We start from the raw sequence: 23,915 nt of genomic DNA, 5'->3' as shown, positions 1-23,915 counted from the left end.
TGGAGAGACTGGATTACAAACATTGCTCGTTTACAAATTTTCCCCAAAAACTATACAGCAGCCTTATTCAACTAGTATTCCTAGGGGTTCCTTGAGCAATCAGCAACATTTTCCTCTCAGCTAAAAAGATCACTGTTGGCAGTGGTTACTTATCGATGTGTAAGGGCTGGCTTCTTCCTACTGACCACAAGTGTAAGGAGCATTCTTCCCACTGACCATCACTCTGATGTACTTTGAGCTGTGTATATCGTAATTTATAGCAGGTGCCCCCTAGGCCAGGAAAGTTGTATCAAGGGATCCTATATGTTAAAAGGGTTGATAAAGGCTGCTCTTCCACAAACCGGTGTATTTGTGTTGAGTTCATGTGACACAATTTGCACACGTCAATGTCATACATCTCTCTTTTCTATCTATATATTTTTTTTTATTTTTGAAATGTAGCTTGTAGCAATGGAGCTTATGTGGGGGCTTCAGAACAAAGGGGGTGAATACTTGTATACTAAAGAATTTTAATTGCGTGTTCGTAAATAATTTGGAAGTCTGTACAGTTTTTACCTTTCAACCTTAACCACTTGCTCTCTGGAAGGTTTACACCCCCTCCCCCTCCTGTCCAGGTCATTTTTTGCTATACAGTGCTGCATTACTTTTACTGACAATTGCACAGTCATGTAATGCTGTACATAAGTAAAATGTGTCATTTTTTCTCCAAAAATAGAGCTTTGGTTTTTATTTTTTGCACTATAAAAGAAAAAGATTTAAAACAAAAAAAAAAAACAAACCCAAAAACACATTTTTTACTTTGATATAAAAAATATCCAACTAAAAAAATTAAAAATCAAATTTCTTCAGAAATTTAGGCCAAAATGTATTCTGCTACATATTTTTGTTAAAAAAAAAAATCCCAATAAGTGTACATTGATTTGCACAAAAAAGTTATACCGTCTACAAATGGCAGTACACACACACAGTTTTTTCTTTTTTATTTAAATACTAGTAATGGCAGTGATCAGTGACTTATAGCGGGACTATGATATTGTGGTGGACATTTGTACACTAACTGACACTTTGTGGGAACCATTGACACTAATACAGTGATCAGTGCTAAAAATATACAGTCATTGTATTAACCACTTTCCCTCCAGAGGATTTACCTCTCTTCCTGACCAGGCCATTTTTTGCAATACGGCGCTGCGTTACTTTAACGGACAATTGCGCGGTCATGCACTGCTGTACCCAAATTAAATTTACATCTTTTTTTCCCCGTAAATAGAGCTTTTTTTCAGTGTTATTTGATTGCCTGTGTGGTTATTTTTTTTTCGCTATAAACAGAAAAAAGACTGACAAGTTTCTGAAAGACAATATTTTTTGACTTTTTGCTATAAAAATATCCAGTAAAAAAAGAAAATAAAAAAAAAAAATAATCTAAATTTCGTCATAAATTTAGGCCAAAATGTATTCTGCTACAAGTCTTTGCTAAGAAAAAAAAAATCCCAATACGTGTAAATTATTTGGTTTACGTGAAAGTTATAGCATTTACAAATGGCTGTATATATATTAGAATTTTTTTTTTTTTAACTAGCAATAGCAGCGATCAGCGATTTATAGTGGGACTGCGGCGGGCATTCGGACACTGGGAGGAAATGACTTGGTGTCACTGACACCAATACAGTGATCAGTGCGAATAAAAAGTACTGACACTGTACTAATGGCACTGGGCAGGAAAGGGTTAACATGTGGGGCAATCAAAGGGTTAACTGTGTGCCGTTTCACAGTATGCTGTGTGAGTGCTTTCCACTGTAAGCACACTGCTTTGTATGGCTCTGCTATGCAGAGCCATACAAAGCAGTGTGCAGGAGCTGACAGGGGAGAGATCTGTATTGTTTACATACAGGTCTCTCCCCTGGAGATACTCAGCAATCACCAGCCAGAACCCAGTGATTAAAAGCTGAGGCCACAGATGACGGTGCAAGTAGGGCACACGCCCCCTACCCAGAACTGCATGTATATATATATTTACGCACCCTTGCCACCCTGTAGCAGTATTTCTGCTTGAGGGCGGCATGGAACTGACTAATTATACTGGCTAGGAAGGGGTTAAACATCTAGGGCAATCAAAGGGTTGTGTGCCTAGCCAGTGTATTTGTGTGCACTGTGTATGGTTTATACTAGACAAAACTTCCAGGTTTTATTTTCTAAATACTTAACAGTTTGTGTAAACAAAGCAGGACTGTTACAGCATCAGAGCTATGTTATGTTAGTGTCCTCCGTGATCAACAGGTGTCGGCGCTCATCTATTGGCCAGCACCTGTTGGACTTCTGCTGTGTCCAATGACAGCAGAAGCGGCTTTCCGGTAGTAGGCAGGTGCCCCCCAGTGGCCGAAATCAAGTGGTAAATAGGACGGAGGTCAAGTGGATAGGGTCCATATTGTTTCATCCATTAAATACAAGTACAGTAACATTTACTCTATGTAGATGAAAGAAGATAAACATCGGGCCATCTATATTGTGCAAACTATGATAAACAACATTCATGAGTAAATGTCAATCACATGAGCAAGATGATCTTCACATTTCCTCCCCAGTGCTAAATAAAGGTGAGACACTTCTGCTTCTGGCCTAGGAGTTTAAGGTGTACCATTATGCTTAAAGCGGAGTACCAGCGTGAAAAAAAAAAAGAAAAAAAAGTCAGCAACTTCCGCTTCCGATCTCCTAGGCGATCGCAGAGGAAGTGGGTACCTGTCAATTTCGGGTATCCGCTCCCCCCAAGGTGCCAATCCTTAATGGGAAGCAGGGGACAAATGCTTAAAGCAGAACTTCCCCTTTTGGGTGTAGCTCCGCTACACCCAAAAGTCAATGCTGCACACAGCAAGAATGGAAGGAAAATGGGTTTACCTGTGTGGTATCCATTGTCAGATGTGAAGAAGATGAAAGTATTATCCAGCTCACCCCGATTCTGGAGTTCCTTTACAAGTTTCTCCACCATGTCATCAACAGATAGCAGAGTTTGCCACCTGCACCACAAAACATAATGCATTAAGAAGAGGGCACCATGACACTACGAATTCCAAAGCAAAGAAAACCAAGACAATAATGTGCAATGCACACTCCAAATAACAGCAGGTACAACAAACAAAGCTGGTGTCATGGCAAGAAATCCTTGAAGATAGATGAGACGGGAGTCACTTTGGGTGGGGGGCCCATAGAACACAGCTCACTTTGGAGAGTTGGGGAGACCCCTGTCTCAGCTCCCCATATCCCTCTTATGTGTAAGTCACCCTGTGCCTGTTAGGGGTACAGGGTGATCTGTGCTAATATTGGGGTAGGGGATTGTGGATTGTTTAATGCCATGGGGTTGCATCCCATTGTTCTATTGTGTGTCTTGCTTGGGAGCAAATTATTATGGGATGTATGTGTTTGTGTATTGGCTTGGTGGGAGGGGGGGGTGTTTCCAGCAGCCCTCCTGATGGGACTGTCTGCTGGTGTGTCTCTTGTTGCTGATTGTAGTTTGCCCCGCCCTGTGTCATTATGCAGGGAGGGGTACTGTCCCCTTGAGTGTATATATCTTGTATCTGTGTTAAAATAAAGGAGTCTATTTCCTGGTTTTACTTCAAGACTGGTGTTGTGGTGTCTGTGGTCGGTGTTCAGACAGGGAAGCGGTAGTCTAACAGAAATACCCAAGTGCAGTCGGGGTCCGGTTCTGTTACAATAGAAATATGTGAGTATACAAAAGTTTCCATTACCAATTTTGGTTAAAAGGAAATCTGTGCTGAGAACTACATGGGCAGCAATAACGGACTTGAAACAAGCATGCAGATTAGGCTTTTGAATTTCACACACACTTAAAAGCCAAACTCTAGGAAACCTGCAAATTCCTACTTGTATTGGGGTTGCACCTGAACTGCAAGGGTCATCTGCTTGTTAACTCTAGTGGAAAGTAAAAGCAAATTTACTTACTTGATCCTCTACTCCCCTGGCAGACAGTGATCCCCCATGCTTCAGAAGTGGACATTCCCTTGGTAGCATTATGTCCAATTCATGGCTATGGACCTTGCATCAGCCTTGCTGTTAGGGCCTTAGACCACTGGAGCATGGAGAGAGAGAATGCTGTAGGGACAGGTATAGCAGTACGGAGGATCGAGTAAATAAAGCTTTACTATGCCTCCTAGACCTAAACACGCAGTTAACCTTTGCAATTCAGGTGCAGCACCACAAGGGAGAAATTCCCAGTTTCCCAGAGTTGGCCTGTAAATTCTGCATGCCATTTATGGGTCAATTAAAAAAAAAAAAAACCACAAAGGCCAGATAACTAGCATTTTCACAATGAGTCAGCCACAGTAGCCCATATATTTCAGTTTCTGCAGGTTTCTGGTTCCAGTGCCATTAACCACTTGCCTACAGAGCACTTATACCCCCTTCCTGCCCAGGCCAATTTTCAGCTTTCAGCGCTGTCACATTTTGAATGACAATTGCGCGGCCATGCAACACTGTACCCATATGAAATGTTTATCTTTTTTTTTTTTTTTTTTTTTTTTAGACAGATAGAGCTTTCTTTTGGTGGTATTTAATCACCTCTGGGTTTTTTATTTTTTGCTAAACCAACCAAAAACAACTGAAAAAGTGGAAAAAAAAAAAAAAAAAAGTTTCTTAGTTTTTGTTATAAAATTTTGTAGATAAGTGATTTTTCTTTCACTGATGTGCGCTAATGAGGCTGCAGTGATGGGCACTGATAGGTGGCACTGAAAGGCAACACTCATATATGGCACCAATAGGCGGCACTGACAGGCAGCTAAGATGGGCACTGATATGTGGCATTGATATGTGGCACTGATGGGCACTGGCAGGTGGCATTGATGGACACTGACAGGTGGCACTGCTGGGGCTACACTGATCATCAGGGCACACTGATCCTCAGTGCCCTGATGATCAGTGTACATGTCCCCTCTAAGGGATGCCAGTTACCGGCTCTCCACTACTCACGAGCTGTCAGCGTGACAGCTCGTGAGAAGAGAAACGCCACTAACCGGTATTTCCCGATTTACATGCGATCAGTTGTGATTGGACACAGCTGATCACATGATGGAGCCGACATCTTCGGCTCTTTCCGTTGGTCGGTGATCCGTTGTGTCTGAGGGACACAGCGCACCACCGATCGCCGTGCTGCGTGCCCCCGCAAATTTTTGCAGTACAAGATTAACTTCACGCTCTGTACTCAACCACAACATACATATATAGACATACAATAAAAAACAGTGTCAATATAGAGGCGTCCGGACGTAAATTAGAATGCATTAGAATGTGGACACTGCGGCGCTGTATTTAGAAACTATTAGTAGTCAATGTACAACCCTTCTTTTGGGGACAGCTTCCCCATGGTGACCACATGCAGGAAGTCTAATTCACATCAGCTCTTTCTCCAAGCATTCTCAGAAATGACAGTTCCTTAACTGAAAGAAATACATAGGCCCATCCATGCCCATTCTCTCCACTGGCTGTCAGATAACATGAACCAGTGACTTCAATGTGTTTTTAGTTCCTGAACCAGAACAAGTATGCAAATCAGGCATTCTAATATATATATATATATATATAGCTAAAGGCAATTAGCAGTCTGCCTATTTATCTGAATACAATTTTTGGTTTTAACTGCTTACCGACAGCCCTATAGCAGAACTTCTGTTACAGGGCAGCGCAAAAGCACGTATATATACACACACGCACGTGATTTTCTACTTTCGGGTAGGGGGTGCGCATGCGCTGCCCTACCTGCGCCCCATTGGTGGCTACAGCTGTTGATCACTGGGTCCTGGCTAGAGATTCCCCCGCCGGCACCCAGCGATCGCTGATGAACACTGACAGGGGAGAGGTCTATATGTAAACAATACAGAGCTATCCCGTCAGCACCAGAATACTGCTTTGTATTTCTCTGCATAGCAGAGCAATACAAAGCAGCATGCTTACATAGTAAATCACACACAGCACAGTTTGTAAAACAGCATACAGTTAACCCTTTGATCTCCCCAGATGTTAACCCCTTCCTGCCCAGTGTCATTAGTATAGTGTCAGTACTTTTTATTAGCACTGATCACTGTATTAGTATCAATGGGATGTCAGCGACAGTTAGTTCCCCCCCCAGTGTCAGAATGCCTGCCACAGTCCCGCTATAAGTCACTGATCACTACCATTACTAGAATACTAAAAATAAAAAATTCCAGTACATGTATAGCATCTACAAATGGCAGTACCTTTCCCGTAAACCAATTACACATATTGGGATTTTTTTTTTAGCAAAGACATGTAGCAGAATACATTTTGGCCTAAATTTATGCCGAAATTTGTTTTAATTTACTTTACTGGATAGGTTTCATAGCAAAAAGTCGAAAATATTGCTTTTTTATTTTAAATTGTCGGTTTATAGCACAAAAAAAAAAAAAAAAAAACCAGGAGGAGATCAAATACCACTGAAAGAAAGCTCTATTTGTGGGGGGGGGGGGAAGAGGACAAATTTAGTTTGGGTGCAGTATTGCATGACCACACAATTGTCAGTGAAAGTAATGCAGCGCCGCATCACAAAAAAAAAAAAAGTCTTGTCAAGAAGGAGGGTAAATCCTCTGGAGGGCAAGACGTTAAAGAAATATGTATGAATTGTGACCCTATTAAAAATTCAAATCAGTTTGCAAATAACGGCCTTACCTTTTGCGATAAGCATTGTCTAGGAACTGAACGGAGGTGTTTGACATAGGTGTTTTTGCTTGTCTTATTAACCAATGCTTGTTCTGATAAAGATAAAATGAGGGATAACAAAATGAGAAAAGCGTCTTTCCAGAAATCAAACCGTAATATATCTAAAGCTATCATACACTCATTGATTTATTGCAAAATTCACAGCATTATTGGAGGAAAAAAAAAAAAAGGGAAAAGAAGAAGGTTACAGTTGTACAGTTAAAGCTACCAAATTAAAGGTCTGCAGACACTGTCACTCACCTTGCCTTGAATGGGTGGAGTGACAGTGTCTTCTTTATGTACCTGACAATTTTTTTAACTTTTGCAGGGACTCTGGAGGTGAAACATCTTTAGTTCCTGTATCTTAATACCTGTTGTAGCCATTATGAGGGGGGGTCCCTCAACCCCTATTGGATTTGCGATTTATGCATTAGGAATGCAACAGCAGAGGTGGAGGAACACACAAAAGTAGGCAGACCAGAAAAAAAAAAAAAAAAAAAAAAGATGGTAATAGTGGCATGGAGATCTCACTGTTGGTTATCCAAGATATACAAAAAAGCCAGAGTCTAACTCAACCCAGCAGGCTCTACCAATAACTAAAATACCACTTTTGGTGAAATGACCTTTTAACACTATGTTCTTTCCATAGTTTCATTAAATTTGGAAAATGGTTACAAGGTAAGCTTTAACAAAACAGATAATGGTCTCCTTGAACAGCATGAAATATTTATGAAATGCTTGAAAAGAATGTGTAAATATATGCCGTACAGTGAATTTTACTTGCATAACCTGTCAGTACAAACATGTTTGCTAGAAATAGTGCAAAGAGTGTAAAGCTTGGACAGTTTACCATGTTGTCTGATTATCCCTGGATACTGTACCTTGCCATGAACATTGAAGCTGCCACTGCGGGGTGCACTGACATTCTGGAATGAGTTTTCATACTGTGGAGCTGCTGTCCAGGGAGAATGTGGAGCTGGGGTGGCTATCATCATAAAGAAGGGCTCGTAATTTACTTTATGATTAAAGAAATCCAAGGAAAAATTAGCCTGTTAGTGGAAAAAAAAAAAAAGTACAGGATGTGTGAGAATTAAATGGATCGTGTCCTCAAATATGTCAATGTCAGATTTTGATGCAAATATCCATTATTCAATCAAGACTGCGGTTTATACGGTGTGTTAAAGTATGGGATTTTACCAGATCTCAGCATATAAAAACAGAACTTTTCAGACATAAAGACTGCGCATTGGTGCAAAAAGCAGCAGTAAATTTAGAGTGAATCGTGAATTTTATCTTACTGTATCTGTTCAAATGATAACCTAGTACTAATAGGAGTTGAAGCAGCAGTGGCTATGTATGTAAAGTTACCAGATATATTGGCCCCCAACCAGTTCTTCAATTTTAATTTTTGAAGCATCTCCACCTAGGGAAAAAGCTATAAAGGCCCCTTTCAAACAGCTGTCCTGAGATCCCCTGCCGAGTCAGATCAAAATGGGATGGATGTCACTACTGTGACATTTATGTTCCTTACGATTTAGCCTCCATTTGTGATTGAAGAAAAACTGACCTATGCAATCTGTTTAGCTGGGTGTGTGCCTGTGTTCATAAGATTTGCCATGCTCAAGTCCGCAAAAACAGAAAAGAAGCAAACTTTTTTTTGTTTGTTTGCTGATCTAAATGGATTTGGAGGTGTGCAGATGTAAACAGATGCACATCCATTTACACACTGCATTCCGCCTAGATCCATTAAAAAAAAAAACAAAAAAAACACGGGGGGGGGGACAGATGAAACACGTCTGAAATGGGAAATGTTGATATTCCAGATATGTGCCTGCCGTGTCATGTACTTGTATGAAACAGAATCCAGTTCTTTGTATGGCTTCCTCTGTGTGAAATTCCTGGTGTTCCTGCCAGTCCATCTGCTTTCCTATTAAAACTGACCACACTAGGCAAGAGAACACACTATTGTCAGTTATCTAGCTATGCTGAGAACCGTACTCTCCTCCAATGATCAGACTTGTCCTGACAGGCCAACCGCCTTACAATACCTAGGTATTCGGCTTACCCCATGTTACAAATGCACTCCATCAGGCTAATTTTCCTCCCCTATTCAAGAACTTGACTGAGCTGTTCCCATAGACCCATTTTCCACTATCCTGGTTCGGCAGGTTTGGTTCCGCATACCTTCCGAAATTGCACTGCCAGTTCCATTCCCCCCGGATACACCAGAGCAAACTATTGAAATTTATTTGGGGATCTTCCAGACCTAGAATCAAAACAGTGCTGTTCGCTCATAAATCTCTCGGTTCTGAACCACCAGGCCTACTATTTAGCGGCCACTATTGCTCCTTTGTCTCATTTACATAAGGCCCACCCTCTGACGATGTAGGCCACTATAGATCTTGTGGACTTCCACCCCATACCTCCATCTTCTTTGCCCACACCCCACAATGCTTAACCCTATCTTAATGCACACACTCCGAATGTGGGGGTCAGATTTTCAGAAGGTTTGACCTCGCCTCATCTTCCGCTGTTGCATATCTTCCGGTGCCCATTGTTTCCTCTGGGACTTGATAACCCAAGACAGCTCTCTTGATGGACAGACAATGGGTTTCATTACATACATTCTCTTCTCACCCCTACTAAGCCTCCAACATTCGATGCCCTTAGATCCTCACAACATTCTGCTACGGGAGCATTACAGGTGTCTTCAACTTTAGCACTTTAAATCCCAACTCTTCAGATCCCAGCCTACTTCCTATACACCAACTCCATTTGAGTGTCTTTGTAGGGCATGACCTCACTCCTCTCACCTTATTTCATTGATCTATACCTCAATAATACCTTTTGAAAAACCTTCACTGAGACCATACAATCTTCAAATGGGAAAGTAAATCAGGGAATCGGCTAGACCCAGAGGACTGGCATATCAGATCAATTGTGATATCCAAGAGCTTTAAAAATGTACTTATATTGGAAAGTTCTTATAGAGGTCTCATACAGATATTATACGCCAGCTAAGCTGGCACATTTCATTCCTGCCCGCTCACCGAACTGTTAGAGGGTGCTCACAAGTAGGCACCATGACTCAAATGTGTTGGTCCAGCCCAAAGGTGTGCAACGCATTAGCCAGTCTTTTGGTTTCTCTACTGTATGTGGATTGTATCTGGTAAAAACTTAAAGGTAGTTTTATTGGATATGCAACCACCAGCCTTATTTCTTTTCTCAACACTTATGCTTTAGCCTGTACTGATGATTTTCATACTGAATAGCTGCGTATATCGGATTATGTGCCATTTATCCTCACAACCATTTCATATTGAATGTAACTGCCATATTGATGGCTCTCTGTTTGACTGAGCATTAACAAAACCTTTATATAAAACGGTTTCTCACCAAGACATCAGTTAGGTAATCCACACTGTAGTTTTGTCCATAACTCCTAGCATGGCCATTCTGTGAAAGGGTATAATTATAGTACTTTGAATTCTTCTCCTAGACAAGAGACATGAACTGTATTATTTTCAAATTCAAGAATCATTGCTTTTTTAGCACATTTCTGGAGCAGCAGCATTTATTTGAATGCACCCCCCCCCCCTCCAAAATGTGCTACAGAAGCTCATGCACCAAATTACAGGCAAGCAGTCAACAACCAATGGAATTCACACTATGTACTTCTTGAGCCTGCACACAATGAGAACAAACACCAAAGTGCATTCAGCCAGCTCATCTGCTTGTTACAAATGTAAAACTTACCAAACCGAACCAGAAACTCCAGCCAGGAGGCACATGGCTTATTCCACCAGCATCCTCTGCGCCGTACTACATAGAGAAACAAAGAATTACAGAATGAAAGAAAAAAAAAAAATCAATATATTGTACACATATTGCTACACATGCACCCTGCAGTCATAGGCCCTTCTTGCACTGTACTAACATTAGTTATCTAGCACAGTGTTACGCAACCTTTGTGAAACTAGTGCTTATACTCAAAGTGGTTCTAAAGCCTTCATTTTTTTTTTTTTTTTTTTTTTTTTAAACTTTAAGACATTCCATGCCTTAAGGTAAAACAACTTCTGTTGCAGAGGATCCCACCCCCAGCCCCCTTCATACTTAGCTGCGCTTGATCTTGATCTGGCAAAGTCCATGAGAGCAGAGGCTCTCCCAGCTCTGTCCCTCCTCACTGGGCAGATTGATAGGAGTGGGAGCCATTGGCTACTTCTCCTGTCAATCAAATCCAGTGACAAGGGAATGAGGGTGGGTCAATAGACACAGACAGCGGTGTTCGGGTGGGAACCCACATGTGTGCCACCATAACAAGCAGCTTCGTATGGTAGCACACAGAAAAGAGGATCCAAGATCACCAGCGGGGGACCCCAGAAGAGGAGGATCAAGGTTGCTCTGTGCAAAATCATTGCACAGTGCAGGTAAGTATAAGAAGTTGCAGAGTACAGTGGTTAGGAGTAAGTGTCCCCTTATGTTTGGGGTCAGTGTTCTACCTTCATTCAACATGCCCCCATACACTGATGGTCAGGGTCACTACTTCCACAAGTGGCCAATGCATCCTGTACTTTGTGCACTCCTTTACACAGGTGCTCAGTGTACTCCTTCATATTGGCAGTCATTTCTCAGTGGACCCAACTATATTGGTGGTCAGTGTGCCACCTTACACTGGTGGTCAACAATATTTTGGGTATATTACTGGTGCACCTACAATATGCTAGAAAGGTACTGACATTCAATTATTAGTTCTTTAAATTTTCCCTTTCACCAGTTAGCTAAAAAGACTGATAAAAAAAATGAATTTTCATTAACAAACTTTTACCTAAATGTAAGACTTAAGAGAACTTATAAAGTTTCTTATTTCCTTGAATGTGTCCATAAACACAGATGCTTAGTGGATGTAACTGTAGAATGTCACAAAGAATCAATCTAGCAGTGGGCAGAATTTTGAAATAAAAGGTGTAAAATAAAAACAGTGTACCTGATTTAGGTATTTTCCTGCAAAGAATGTCTGGTAGCCAATTGAATGAAGAAGAGCTGGAAAGGTGTTTGGCTCCTGGGTCTTTTGCCAGGCTTTGCTGCTGCAGTTTCCTTCTATTGTGTTGTTCATAACATGGTGGTTATGTGGGTATTTTCCAGTCAGAATGCTGGCTCTGCTTGGGCAGCACAGAGCACTGGCAACATACTGCAAGTAAGAATAAAGGGCAAACGTTATATAAACTGGTAAGAAAAAAAAAAACAAAAAAAAAAAAACACATTTAACAGCCCTCAATACATATGCTCACTGTTGAATCAGTAAATGATTCCCATTGATAGCGGATAAGCACATAAAAAATAATGGCAGCATGAAGTTCGTTTCATACAGATCTGGCTTTATCCAGGAAATATTTTTTTTTCTCTTCAAAGTGGTATTAAACCCAAAAGCATACATTATATTGCAGCTTACCATTTCTTAGAAGTGAATGTTGCATTCATTTTCTTTTTTAGGCTTGTTCTTTTTATTTTCAACTGGTGATCCAGACAGTGGGTCTGTTTTTCAAAATAACAAGCTCTCTAGCAGAATGCATCCGTTACCGAGATGAGACAAACCATTTCACACAGGCAGGGGTGGTTACAATGATCAGTTTTTATTCATGTAAAATCTTTATCCCAAAAGGAAAAAAAACTGTTTGCTCTAAGGGCTTAAATTATTAGCTAGAATTTGGCTCCAATTTGTTAGCGTATGTAAATCTGCTAGTACATCTAACACTCCCCTCCGCACCCCCACCAAACTGACCATGCTACTGCCCAAAAGAGCCTCCTGTGCGCCTTCCTTCAGTGTGGGAGCACTCTAATACTGGAGGTATGTTACTGGTCAGATCACAAGGGAAAAAAGCCTAAAAAAAGAAAATTGATGTAGCCATCAAATCTAATGCCTGGTAAGCTGCAATATATAAACTTTTTGAGAAAACAAAAAAAAAAAAACAACAACACACTATTGCGCCCAACTATCAATTATGGTGCAAGAATAAAACAATCAATATATCCTGCAGTCAATCAAGTATCCAACTTTACAAATGATAAGATTACAAAATGGTAACCTTATATTAAAATTTTGGTTTTGGCTTAATACGGCTTCAGTAACCAATAGCAGCCAATTGGAATTGAACTTGACATCAGACTAGTACAAGATCAAATTTAGGCTTGCTATGGGTTAGTCAAGTGCACTCAAAATAATAGCCCTATTTTTTTTAACATAAGGGCTTGTGTAGAAAAGAACAAAATTATTTCGTATGAATTCAGCTAGCATTTGATAGAGCTGCATCAAACAGTTTTTGCATTCTCATTGACTTGTACAAGAACAAAAAGGCAGAACTGACATGAACTAAAACATACATACAACCTGTTTTTTTGCTTTATCACAACAGTGGGGAAAGTGTTCCTAAACGCTTTCTTTTTACTCTACAAAATACAACTATTATGACACATCAAAAAAAAAAATAAGCATGTCAACTCTAATTGATTAGGATACCTCCACTAGTATGACCGAGGCAGTAAAACCTAAGATGTGGAACAACACAAAGCAAAGTTTTAAAAAATATATAATAAATAATAGTAGAGGATGATTATGAAAACTATGATGTACAACACACACTATACAGTATATTAAACTAACTTGTCAGCAAATATTAAGATGAAGGACATTACCCAGCCAATGAAGAGCTGTAAAGGAAACTGAGTGGGGAGCGGCTCCCATTGCAGAGCCCCACATGTATTACAGCATTCTACTTTCATAGGAAATCTCAGACTGGTTTGTGAACTGAAAACTATACGGTAAAGGTCCGCAAAGATGAAATCACCTGCAAAGCTATTGAGTGTTTTAAGAACATTAGCCGTCTTGTAATTTGTGCGCCATCGCTCAATAAATATAACATGTGGTTAATGAGGCAAAACCTGAAAAACAGCTTATGTTGGCACCACCTGGCATGTACATACACACAGCAATTGTCTGCACCTTGCACACCATTCACTGCACAGTGACTGCATCCAGTTATTTCCCAAACTAGTTCAAGTTAGTTTTAAATTGCACACATATTATTAATGCAGACCATAAAAAAAACCTGTCTGGCAGCATGTGGACCGTTTTCCTAACCATGTAGATGTCTACAAAGCACGAGAGGTCCTTTATTAAAAGTGAGAAGATCTAATCCGGAAATTAATTACATACAAAACAGTGAGACTAAACTGGCTCATGGTGACATAATTGGCCCAATACAGCTGGACAGGTAACTGGCTTCCAACAGAATAGAACATTTATCTCCCTTAATTGTGGTAAAGTTAAAGTTCTGTTCTGCTACAAGACGTTTAAGTCTCGGTTCACACTACTGCGACCTGAAAGTCACGTGACTTACAGTGCAACTTTGCCAGGCAACTTGAGTACTACTTTGAAGCAACTTTCAGGGAATGCCTGGGTAAGCTTCCTGTAATGTCAGATCCAAACAACATCAATATGAGGACCTGACTTGGATGCAACTTCCATTAAAGTCTATGGGCACAAGTCGGATAGAAGTAGTACAGGAACCTTTTCTAAAGTCAGAGAGACTTCAGTAGTGTCAATTAAGACAGCTCTCATTGACTAACATGGGATTTCACATATCATGAGACAAGTCAGATCCCAAGTCACGGCAGTGTGAACCGAGCCTTACTCTACACTTAGGCCTCATTATACAATATAAAAACATGAGCTTAAAAAGATCTATTTCCAAAGCTGCCAGGTGCGATACAATCATGACTAGAGTTACCAGCTCATTATGGATTGTCATTTCTGCATTCAGCCTGCTAATGTATATTCTAGAACATGTCAGATAGCTTTACATTTTATGTGAACACAAATGAAACACTTACCGCATTGGTAAAAGTAACACCTTTATCGCCAAGCAATTCTTTTGTCTTTTTCAACGGAGTCTACAAAAAAGTATATTATTTATAATTGAGCAATAAGTAATCATTTTTCAACCACCATTAAAGTATTAGCCCACATATTATAAAACGTTACAAATGTTGCACTGTTAGAACTTTTTCCACTTCCATGCATGAAACATTCAAATGATTCACACCAGTCAACATGGAAAACTAAGCCTAAAAAGGGAGCAGCTAAAGCCATTTTTCCCCATTCTAGATGGCATTCGGTATATTCCTTGCTACCTGTCACATACAAAAATTCTAATTTATCAAAATGTAAGTACGCAGTTCCTCACAGCCACAGATCAGATTCAAACCTGCTCTGCAAGTCTGACTCTTCTTAATAAGAGAGAGAAATGGAGAAGTAAAAATGTCTGTATTGCTTCAATGCTTTGATGTGATGCATACTGTAAGGCCTTTCCTAAAAGCTATGTTAGCAGTCCCAGGATGGACAAATAATGGGTAACAAAAAGGTTGAAATACTTCAAATACTGAAGAGAACCTACAAAAGATTTTTTTTCTTCCAATGAAGGCTAGGCACTTTGAGTGCCTAGGGTTTCAGATAAGTATTTCTGCCCATCTGTTATTTGTCCATTAATGCCAGCAAAGTTGCTAGAGGAACATTTCCCCCTTCACTAGAAAAGAAAAAAAACAAAAAAACAAAAATCACATGAGCATGTAGCTCTGCATGCTGATACGTATTTGTTTTACTTTCTTTTCTTCAGTAGTTTTTTATGGTTTTTACCTAGCAGCTTGCTATGGGGGCACCCGAGCATGGACACTCCCAAGCTGCTGCTGCGTGTGCCCATTCACAAAAAGAGCCGTGGCTTGGACCCACCCCATCCGTCTCCTCATTGGCTCACTAGATGTGACTAACAGCAGCGGGAGCCAATGGCTCCACTGCTGTCTCAGCCAATAAGGAGACAGAGACCCGGGACAGACAAGGTTCTCGTGGACATCGCTGGATTGAGATGGGGCTCAGGTAAAGTATTAGGGGGGCTGGGGGGACTGCTGCACACAGAAATACCATGAGCCTTTATAACCACTTTAAGTGTTTATAGACCACAACATTTACACAATAGGTGGGTAAATTTGATTACATTTACTCAATAGCAGGATAAAAAAAAAAAAAAAAAAATGGCAAGCTCTTGGCTCATTTCCAGAGGGGATACCTGTTCTGGGGACAACAATCAAAAAAGTGGATGCCCCTCACTTTGGGAGATTTCATCTTCTTGTTGCATTTCTGGGACTGGACAGGAAGTGTTAGAATTATTACTAATGGTAATGGTTTTCACAAACAGTGAAAAAAAAAATCCCTACTATATACTAGCATAGTGAGCCCATGTCATTATAGGCAGCCAAGCCTCCTAGCTGGCAGAGCAATTGCCACTAAGTGGCTGTGATGCGGGCAGGAGGAGACCAACTAGGGAAAATGTCCACAGCCCGACACACCAAACCCTCTGAATGTGTTTAGCAATTGAGTGTTGTTCCATTTCAACTGCCAGAATAAATTAATATTCTGGCCAATGAAATAAATGCACAAGCATGTTTTTGCGCTCCAGTGCTCATGTGGTCAGCAGCATGCTGTTCTGTGTGCTGATATAAAATCATCTTACATTAGCAGGGATGTTGAATTTATATCGCCCGAGGCCTGGGACATATAGTTTTGGGCACCAGGCAGGTAGTTTTTTTTTTTTTTTTAACCTTTAGCCCTGCTGCAGGAAGCATTCGGGCGGGAGCACTGCCACCCATTGCTTCCAAACAGTGACAGCCTTGAACCCTGGAAGAATAAACACCTGAAGCTTAAAATGTGTTATTAGGCGCATTTACAGGCATCAAACGCTTGGGCAGTTTAATCTCATTGGCCAGAATAAATTATTCTGGTCATTGAAATGAATGAGCGCTAAACATGACTAGTGTTAACATGCGTTAAGGCACCTTTACAAGCGCCAAGAGTTTTTCCTGCAAAATTCTGATGATCCTGGATGCACTGGGGTTTTTTTCCCCCTAAAATCCCCTGCTACTAAACGCTGCTATAAATCTGTGTGTGCATGGACACTCCGGCTAACATGCAGCGGAGTTTAAAGGCGGGGGGAACCTGACGCCCCTAGAAGCAGCTGCAAAAACTTCCAGTGTGCATGAGGCCTTACCTTACTCACCTTCATGTACACGAGCCTACCCTGACCGCTGGCCATGGAAAAACGCACATCGTGGTACCGTGTTTTTGCCGCATTTTGCGGTTTCCTGCAGTCAAAACATTCCTATCCTGAATGCAATCCTTCCGCATTCAGGAGAGAGAGGTTTAACCTCACCTAAACGCGGCAGCTTCTAAACTCTGCTAAAAGCCAAGTGTACATGGACACAGGCTTTTATGGAGTTGAGTTTAGGAGCTTTGGCAAAAAAAATGCCCTAAACTCGAGTTTAGGAGCTGCTCTTGTACATGAAGCCTCACTGTGCTCCTGTCAGGCTGTCCCTCTCCTCTGGGTTAGGAGTCCAAATCTTGTTTTAAGCCGAATTAGGAACCAACAGTTTAATATTTACATATATTAAACATAATTACAGGAGGGTGCCAAAAGAGTTTCACATCCCCCCTTAATCTGCATTCATCAGCACCTTACTCAGGAAATTGCTTGGAGCCAGAGATAAGGGCCAGCTATCAATGCAATCCTAGCTACATTGCCTGACAGCTGTGATGGGGTGGGGGAAGGGCATTTTGTCCAACCACATAGCTAGCCTTCCACAGCACTTAAAAGATGATGCAAAGTACTACATGTACTTTATCCCCTCAGACACAGAAAACGATACTGAAAACAGAAATAAGATGAGGTCTTTAATGCAGAACTAAACCCAAAACAGTTACATTTAAGGCATGCCACGAATACCAACTTTCACAGTTGCTTGTGCTCTCAACTGAACGGTTAGTCCAACAAATGGCTGGTGTCATAACTGATCACATGTGCAGCACCATGAAACTGCAGAACAAACAGATGGTAGCTTCCTTGGCTGTAAAGGATAGGAGGGTTTATTTTCTCTTCAATCAAATGTTTTTTTAAGAATCTGGTCCAAACTGCACAGTTACTTACCTGAAGATCCTGCCAGTAATTGCACTTCCTGTTGCACACTGCCAATGGCAAATTAGTAGCTTAGTCTTGTCAGCCTGAACCTTTTTTTTTTTCTAATGTGCTGAACCAACACGTAGGGTGCTTTGTGAGCATGCATTATGGCATGCAATTTTATGCGCACATTAGCAAGATATGCTGAGCTGCCATTAGGATTTAAAGTGGTAAAAAAAAAAAAATGGGCTCCTGCAGGATAATGTCATAGGATGAGATTTACTAAAACCGGTGCGCTCAGAATCTGGTGCAGCTGTGCATGGCAGCCAATCAGCTTCTAACTTCGGCTTCTTCAATTAAGCTTTGACAATAAAACCTGGAAGCTGATTGGTTTCTTTGCATAGCTGCACCAAGCAGGTTCATTAAATAACCCCCATACTGTACTAGTATGCACTGCATACTAGCACACTGTAACAGACTTAGGCTGGCCATAGCTTATACAATTTTCCTTTAGATTTATCAAGCCCATATAATAGGTCGTCAACCTAAATACTTCCAATTTTGCATGGAATCAGGTAGGCCCTGGAGCTACATAGCTGAAGGTAAACCTAAATGAAATTGAACAAGAAAATTGTATAATGTATGCCCAGCCTAACTTAAAACAAACCCCTCCAGTGGTACGCTATCACCACTGCCGGGGCTTCCATCGCCACCTGGTTTTCCTTTTGAGCTCACAGGCTTTGGCTGTTTGAATGGCAGAGCTGCAATGATGTCACTCCCACAGATACACAGGAGAGTCATGGGTACGGTGCAGAGCTCTGAATGGACAGCACCGTCCATTGGGAGCAGCACAGTGGCCAAGTGGTTAGCACTTCTGCCTGGCAGTAATAGGGTCGTTATTTGGAATACCAGTCACATGGCAACAGCTGTCTGGAGTTTGCATGTTCTCCCTGTGCCTGCGTGGGTTTCCTCTAGATACTCCGATTTCCTCCCATACCCCCAAAGACATGCTGGTAGGTTAATTGGCTTCGGTCTAAATTGGCCCTAGTATGTATAAATGAGTGTGAGATAGGTACCTTAGATTGCACACATCTTCCTTGAGGGTTAGGGACTGATGTGAATGTACAATATATAAAGTAAAGTGCTGCTTAAATTGATAACGCTATATTATTATACAGGATTTATATAGCGCCAACAGTTTGCTCAGCGCTTTACAATATAAAGGGAGACAATACAGCAACAATACAGTTCAATAAAAGAGGGTTAGGAGGGCCCTGCTCCTTGGAGTTTACAATCTAAGAGGGAGGGGCTAGTGGTACAAAGGGTAGTGACTATGGGGGATGGACTGGTAGGATAGATAGAAGATTCCATTATTAGCTGAGGGCAGGATAGGCTTCCTTGAAGAGATAGGTTTTCAGAAATCGCCTAAAAGTGAGCATAGTAGGTGATAGTCTGATAAATTGGGGTAGAGAGTTCCAGAGGATGGTGGAAGATCTGGAGAAGTCCTGGGGACGAGCATGGGAGGAGGAGACAAGGGAGCTAGAGAGCAGGAGGTGGTGCGATATAAGTACCTGAAATAGATTTTGCGCCAGTGATGTCACTGACTACTACTGATTAAATATCTCCTAAAAGGCACACATTTTAGAAGATATGTGCTGTACCTATCCCTCTTGTATTGAGCTGTATGATTGCTGTATTGTCTCTTTTCATATTGTAAAGCGCTGGGCAAACTGTTGGCGCTATATAAATCCTGTATAAAAATACTACAAGTAAACCTTCTAATAGGTTCACACCTAAAGAACAGAGGCAAACAACCCAGATCAATCCACAACAGATGCAGGCTCCGGCTCAAGACCACACGATGCAATAGGAAGAAGGGTCAGCCGCAGAGGATAGATGTCTAGTGTATATTTATTGATCCATAGGACACACAAAACAATGATGTTATGAATAAGCACAAGATCGTGTGAACCGCATTAACAGGTCCTGTATTCATGTCCTGGTGTTTTGTGTGTCCTGTGGATCAATAAATACACACTATATTCATCAATCCTCCAGTGTGTGGCTGACCCTTTCCTAGGTTCACAGCTATGCAGGTTGCGTTTGACCCGTTTCTGCATTTTGTTTTGCACCTGCATTTTTTCCCCTATTTTTCTTGTTGCTAGGCAGATTTAAAACGCATCAAAAACGCAATACATGCTTTTCTGCAGCGTTTCCATTGTTCTCTATTGAACCAAAAACACAACTTTTTACATTCAAAAAAGTCACTGACCCTTTCCAAAAAAAAACACCGATGTGAACATAGGAAATCATGTTAAATGGACTGCAAAACGCTTAGGTGTGACCCTAGGTTACTACCGATTTAATGGCTCCAACACACTCCTGCAAAAGCAACAGGCCAGCGTGTCTGGATTGCACCTAGCCCCAAAGTACCCAATCAAGGGCGACCCTTAAAAACGCATGGCGTTACAATCGTTGGATTTGAACCAGCGAGCCCTAAATATGGGTTTGGTAGGCAGAAGAAATAAATGGCACCTACAAGTTGTTTTTACTGGAAGGGGAAAGAGGGGGGTGGGGGGGGGGCACACATACAATAGAGCCCAGGACAAAGTGAGAAGGCACATTCTATAGACACAGCCCTACCCCCCATGACAAGAACTACTTACCATACCGCCCATGGAGACGTCCTGGTCATCTGTTAGGATAAGTACTATGTTCGGTCTCCGGGATGTCCCCTCCACAACCCATAAGCACAGGGAAGCCGAGATGACCAGACACAGCCATGTGCCCGGAGACCCCAGAGAACTCATCCTCCTCCACACACTCGAAGCCCCCATCTTCTAGTTCATAACTCGCACGGCGCAACATGCACACTGCCCGAAGAGGAAGTAGAACTACACTGGTCAGCTGATCTAGGCGGTCACATGGCTCACAACAACAGGAAGAAAGGAGGGAGGGGAGGAGTGAACGTACACTGAGGGGGGCGTGACTGCCCACTAGGGGGCGTGTGTGTACAGCCAGGTCATGCTTGACTTCACTGATGAGGCAGATGCTTGACTACAGGCATACGAGGCTATATAGAAAACCAAGTCATTGTGGGCCTGAGCCTCAACTGTTGTCATGGCTGTTTCTGTCCTTCTGGACATAAGCAGCTTTTTGCAGCTACAGCAGTGTTGCACAACCTTTCTTACAGTTACAGTGCACTGGAAGATGAATTCGGGAAAATGTTTATGGCAGGTAGGCAACCTTAAAGTGTTATTAAACCCAGGACCCTGCATTCACTATATCTGGTCTCCCACAGTACACACATGGAAATGCAATTATTTTAGTAAATATAAACTGTTAAATACCTTTTCTTATCAGCAGTCTTGTGACTTCTATCAGTGCCTGGCCAAGCACTGGTTAAAGCTTGTAGGAGGAGTTTTCATTCTGCTCTAGGGGGATGCAGAACCTCTGATCTCTATCTGGACAGTGCTGATTGACCCTCTGCTGATCAAATGCATTCTCCCAAGAAAAAGAAAACCTCTCTAGCAATGCACAAAAAACTGAGTGTGTGCGGAGTGACTCCACACAATATGTCTTATCAGGAGATAAGAGGGGAACACTGGAAGAAGGGGAGAATCAGAGAAGACAGGATCAAACAGCCTTTTTACACAATGTGGAGGATTAACCCTTAGATTCCACAGTGAGTATAACAAGCATGCTTTACTGCATATACAGACTGATTTTACTGTTGTGGGTTTAGTAACACTTTAACCACTTGCCGCCCAGCCACTGTAGAAATACGGCGGTAGGGCGGCACGGCTGGACAAAAGCACGTTTTAAAATGCACTTTTGCAAAACAGGTAGGGGGCCCACACGAGGCGCGCCACCGCTCTACCTGCACCGCGGGTGTTAGTCGTCGGGTCACGGCCGGTCATTACCGGCTGTGTCCCGCCGACTAGCGGCAATCACTGACAGAGAGCAGGGCTGCAGTAGCTCTGCTTTCTGTCAGTTCCCTGACAGCTCCTGACACGCTGATCGGGAGAAAAGAGTTTATCTCTGCCGATCAGCATGTCCCGTGCAGTACACACCTCCGCCCCCTAGTGAAACACTCCCCTCACACAGTTAACCCTTTCAGTGAATAAAAAAAGTTAACCCCTTCCTCCCCAGTGCCATTAGTACTGTGTCAGTGGTTTTTTTTTGCACTGATCACTGTATTGGTGTCACTGGGGATGTCAGTGACCCCAAGTCAGTTCCTCCCAGTGTCAGAATGTCCGCCACAGTCCCGCCATAAGTCGCTGATCGCCGCCATAAGTCGCTGATCGCCACCATAAGTCGCTGATCGCCGATATTATTAGTATAAAAAAAAATTAAAAATCTGAGTATCTTTCCCGCCATTTGTAAACGCTATAATTTTCACATAAACCAATTAATTTACACGTATTGGGTTTTTTTTTTGCAAAGACATGTCGCAGAATGCGTTTTGGCTGAAATTTATGATGAAATTTGATTTTTAAATTTTTTTTACTGGACATCTTTTATAGCAAAAAGTCCAAAATATTGTTTTATTTTCTCAAAATTGTCAGTCTTTTTTTTTTATAGCGCAAAAAAATAAAAAACGCACAGGCGATCAAATACCACCGAAAGAAAGCTCTATTTGTGTGAAAAAAGGACATAAATTTCATTTATGTACCGTATTGCATGACCGCGCAATTGTTCATTAAACTAGCGCAGCACTGTATAGCAAAAAAGTGGCGTAAATTGCAGTATCTATACCATAGTTTGTAGACGCTATAACTGTCACACAAAGAAATCAATATACACTTATTGGGATTTTTTTTACCAAAAACATGTAGCAGAATACATTTTGGCCTAAATTTATAACCAACTTTGAGTTTACTATATATTTTTTATAGCTGAAAGTAAAAAATATTGTTTTTCTTCAAAATTGTCTTTTTTTGTTTATAGCGTGAAAAATTAAAAGCACACAGGTGATCAAATACCACCAAAAGAAAGCTCTATTTGTGTGAAAAAAGGACGTAAATTTAGTTTGGGTGCAGCATTGCATGACTGCGCAATTATCAGTTGAATTAGTGCAGCGCCAAGTAGCAAAAAGAGGTCTGGTCATTAAGGGGGGTAAATCCTCAGGAGGGCAAGTGGTTAATGTGGTGACCTGTAAAGACTTTTAAAGCATCGCCTATACTTTCATTGCTTCTTTTCTAACCAGTGCAGGAAGTTTTACCTGGATGCAAAATATGTGCTCAAAATAAAGCACTAAGCAAAACAACCATGAGAGGAATCTGACACAGAGTACCCACACCTGGGGGAGACTTGTTGATAAATGTTCATAAGTGAATGGGAACTGCAGAGGCGGACTGACCATTTGGAAACTTGGGCACTGCCCGAGGGCCCAGGGTCAGTAAGGGGCCCCATGAGATGCCCCTGGTACCGTTTTCATAGGCTATTTTGAGTTTGGGCAAGAACACAGGGGCCCCATGATCCCCTATTGCCCGGGGGCCCCATGAGTTGTCAGTCCGCCCCTGGGGAACTGTATATACTACCGCATTTACTAACTGTAACTGTTACTAAACCCACAACAGTAAAATCAGTCTGTATATGCAGTAAAGTATGCTTGTTATACTCACTATGGAACCTAAGGGGTTAATCCTCTGCATTGTGTAAAAAGACTGATCCTTTCTTCTCTGCCCCTCCTCTTTTTGAAATGATCACACCTGATACAGACTGAATCCTTAGTCACATGCTCATGCTCATGTTAGTGTGTATTGCTATAGAGGGGTGTGGTTTAATCCTCTGCATTGTGTAAAAAGACTGATTTCTTCTCTGCCCCTCCTCTTTTTGAAATGACCACCTGATACAGACTGAATCCGTAGTCACATGCTCATGCTCAGTTTAGTGTGTATTGTTAGAGAGGTGTTTTTTTTTCTTGAGAGAGTGTATGTGATCAGCACAGGGCCAATCAGCACTGTCCAGACAGAGGGTCAGGGGTTTCACATCCATCTAGAGCAGAAAGAAAACTCCTCCTACCAGCTTTAACCAGTGCTCTGCTGAACACTGACAGAAGTCATAAGACTGCTCTAACTGCTGATGAGAAAAGGTATTCAGCAGTTTATATTTACTAAAATAATTGCATTTCCATGTTGTGTGTACTGTGGGAGACCAGATATAGTGAATGCAGGGTCCTGGGTTTAGTAACAT

The 23,915-nt window shown here is 41.6% G+C and overlaps 1 protein-coding gene across 1 annotated transcript in view; it reads right to left on the bottom strand.

The window, feature by feature from the left end:
- The window catches only part of GNS (glucosamine (N-acetyl)-6-sulfatase), a 29,206-nt gene extending 8,568 nt beyond the window's left edge, over window positions 1–20,638 (bottom strand). Inside the window, exons 1-8 of the mRNA XM_089674158.1 lie at window positions 20,384–20,638; window positions 14,608–14,667; window positions 11,705–11,908; window positions 10,477–10,542; window positions 10,117–10,215; window positions 7,602–7,769; window positions 6,691–6,773; window positions 2,893–3,011 (exon numbers count right to left, since the gene is read on the bottom strand). Coding sequence (XP_089530284.1) covers window positions 2,893–3,011; window positions 6,691–6,773; window positions 7,602–7,769; window positions 10,117–10,215; window positions 10,477–10,542; window positions 11,705–11,908; window positions 14,608–14,667; window positions 20,384–20,554 — 970 coding nt within the window. The 5' untranslated portion in view covers window positions 20,555–20,638. The remainder of the gene's footprint in view (window positions 1–2,892; window positions 3,012–6,690; window positions 6,774–7,601; window positions 7,770–10,116; window positions 10,216–10,476; window positions 10,543–11,704; window positions 11,909–14,607; window positions 14,668–20,383) is intronic.
- Window positions 20,639–23,915: the final 3,277 nt, after the last annotated feature.

Source organism: Staurois parvus, unplaced genomic scaffold, assembly GCF_062004578.1.
Source record: "Staurois parvus isolate SC_StPar_1 unplaced genomic scaffold, SC_StPar_1.0 ptg000147l, whole genome shotgun sequence".
Classification (NCBI taxonomy): Eukaryota; Metazoa; Chordata; class Amphibia; order Anura; family Ranidae; genus Staurois; species Staurois parvus.
The sequence above is the reverse complement of the archived record's forward strand: the minus strand, read 5'-3'. Positions and strand labels throughout refer to the sequence as shown.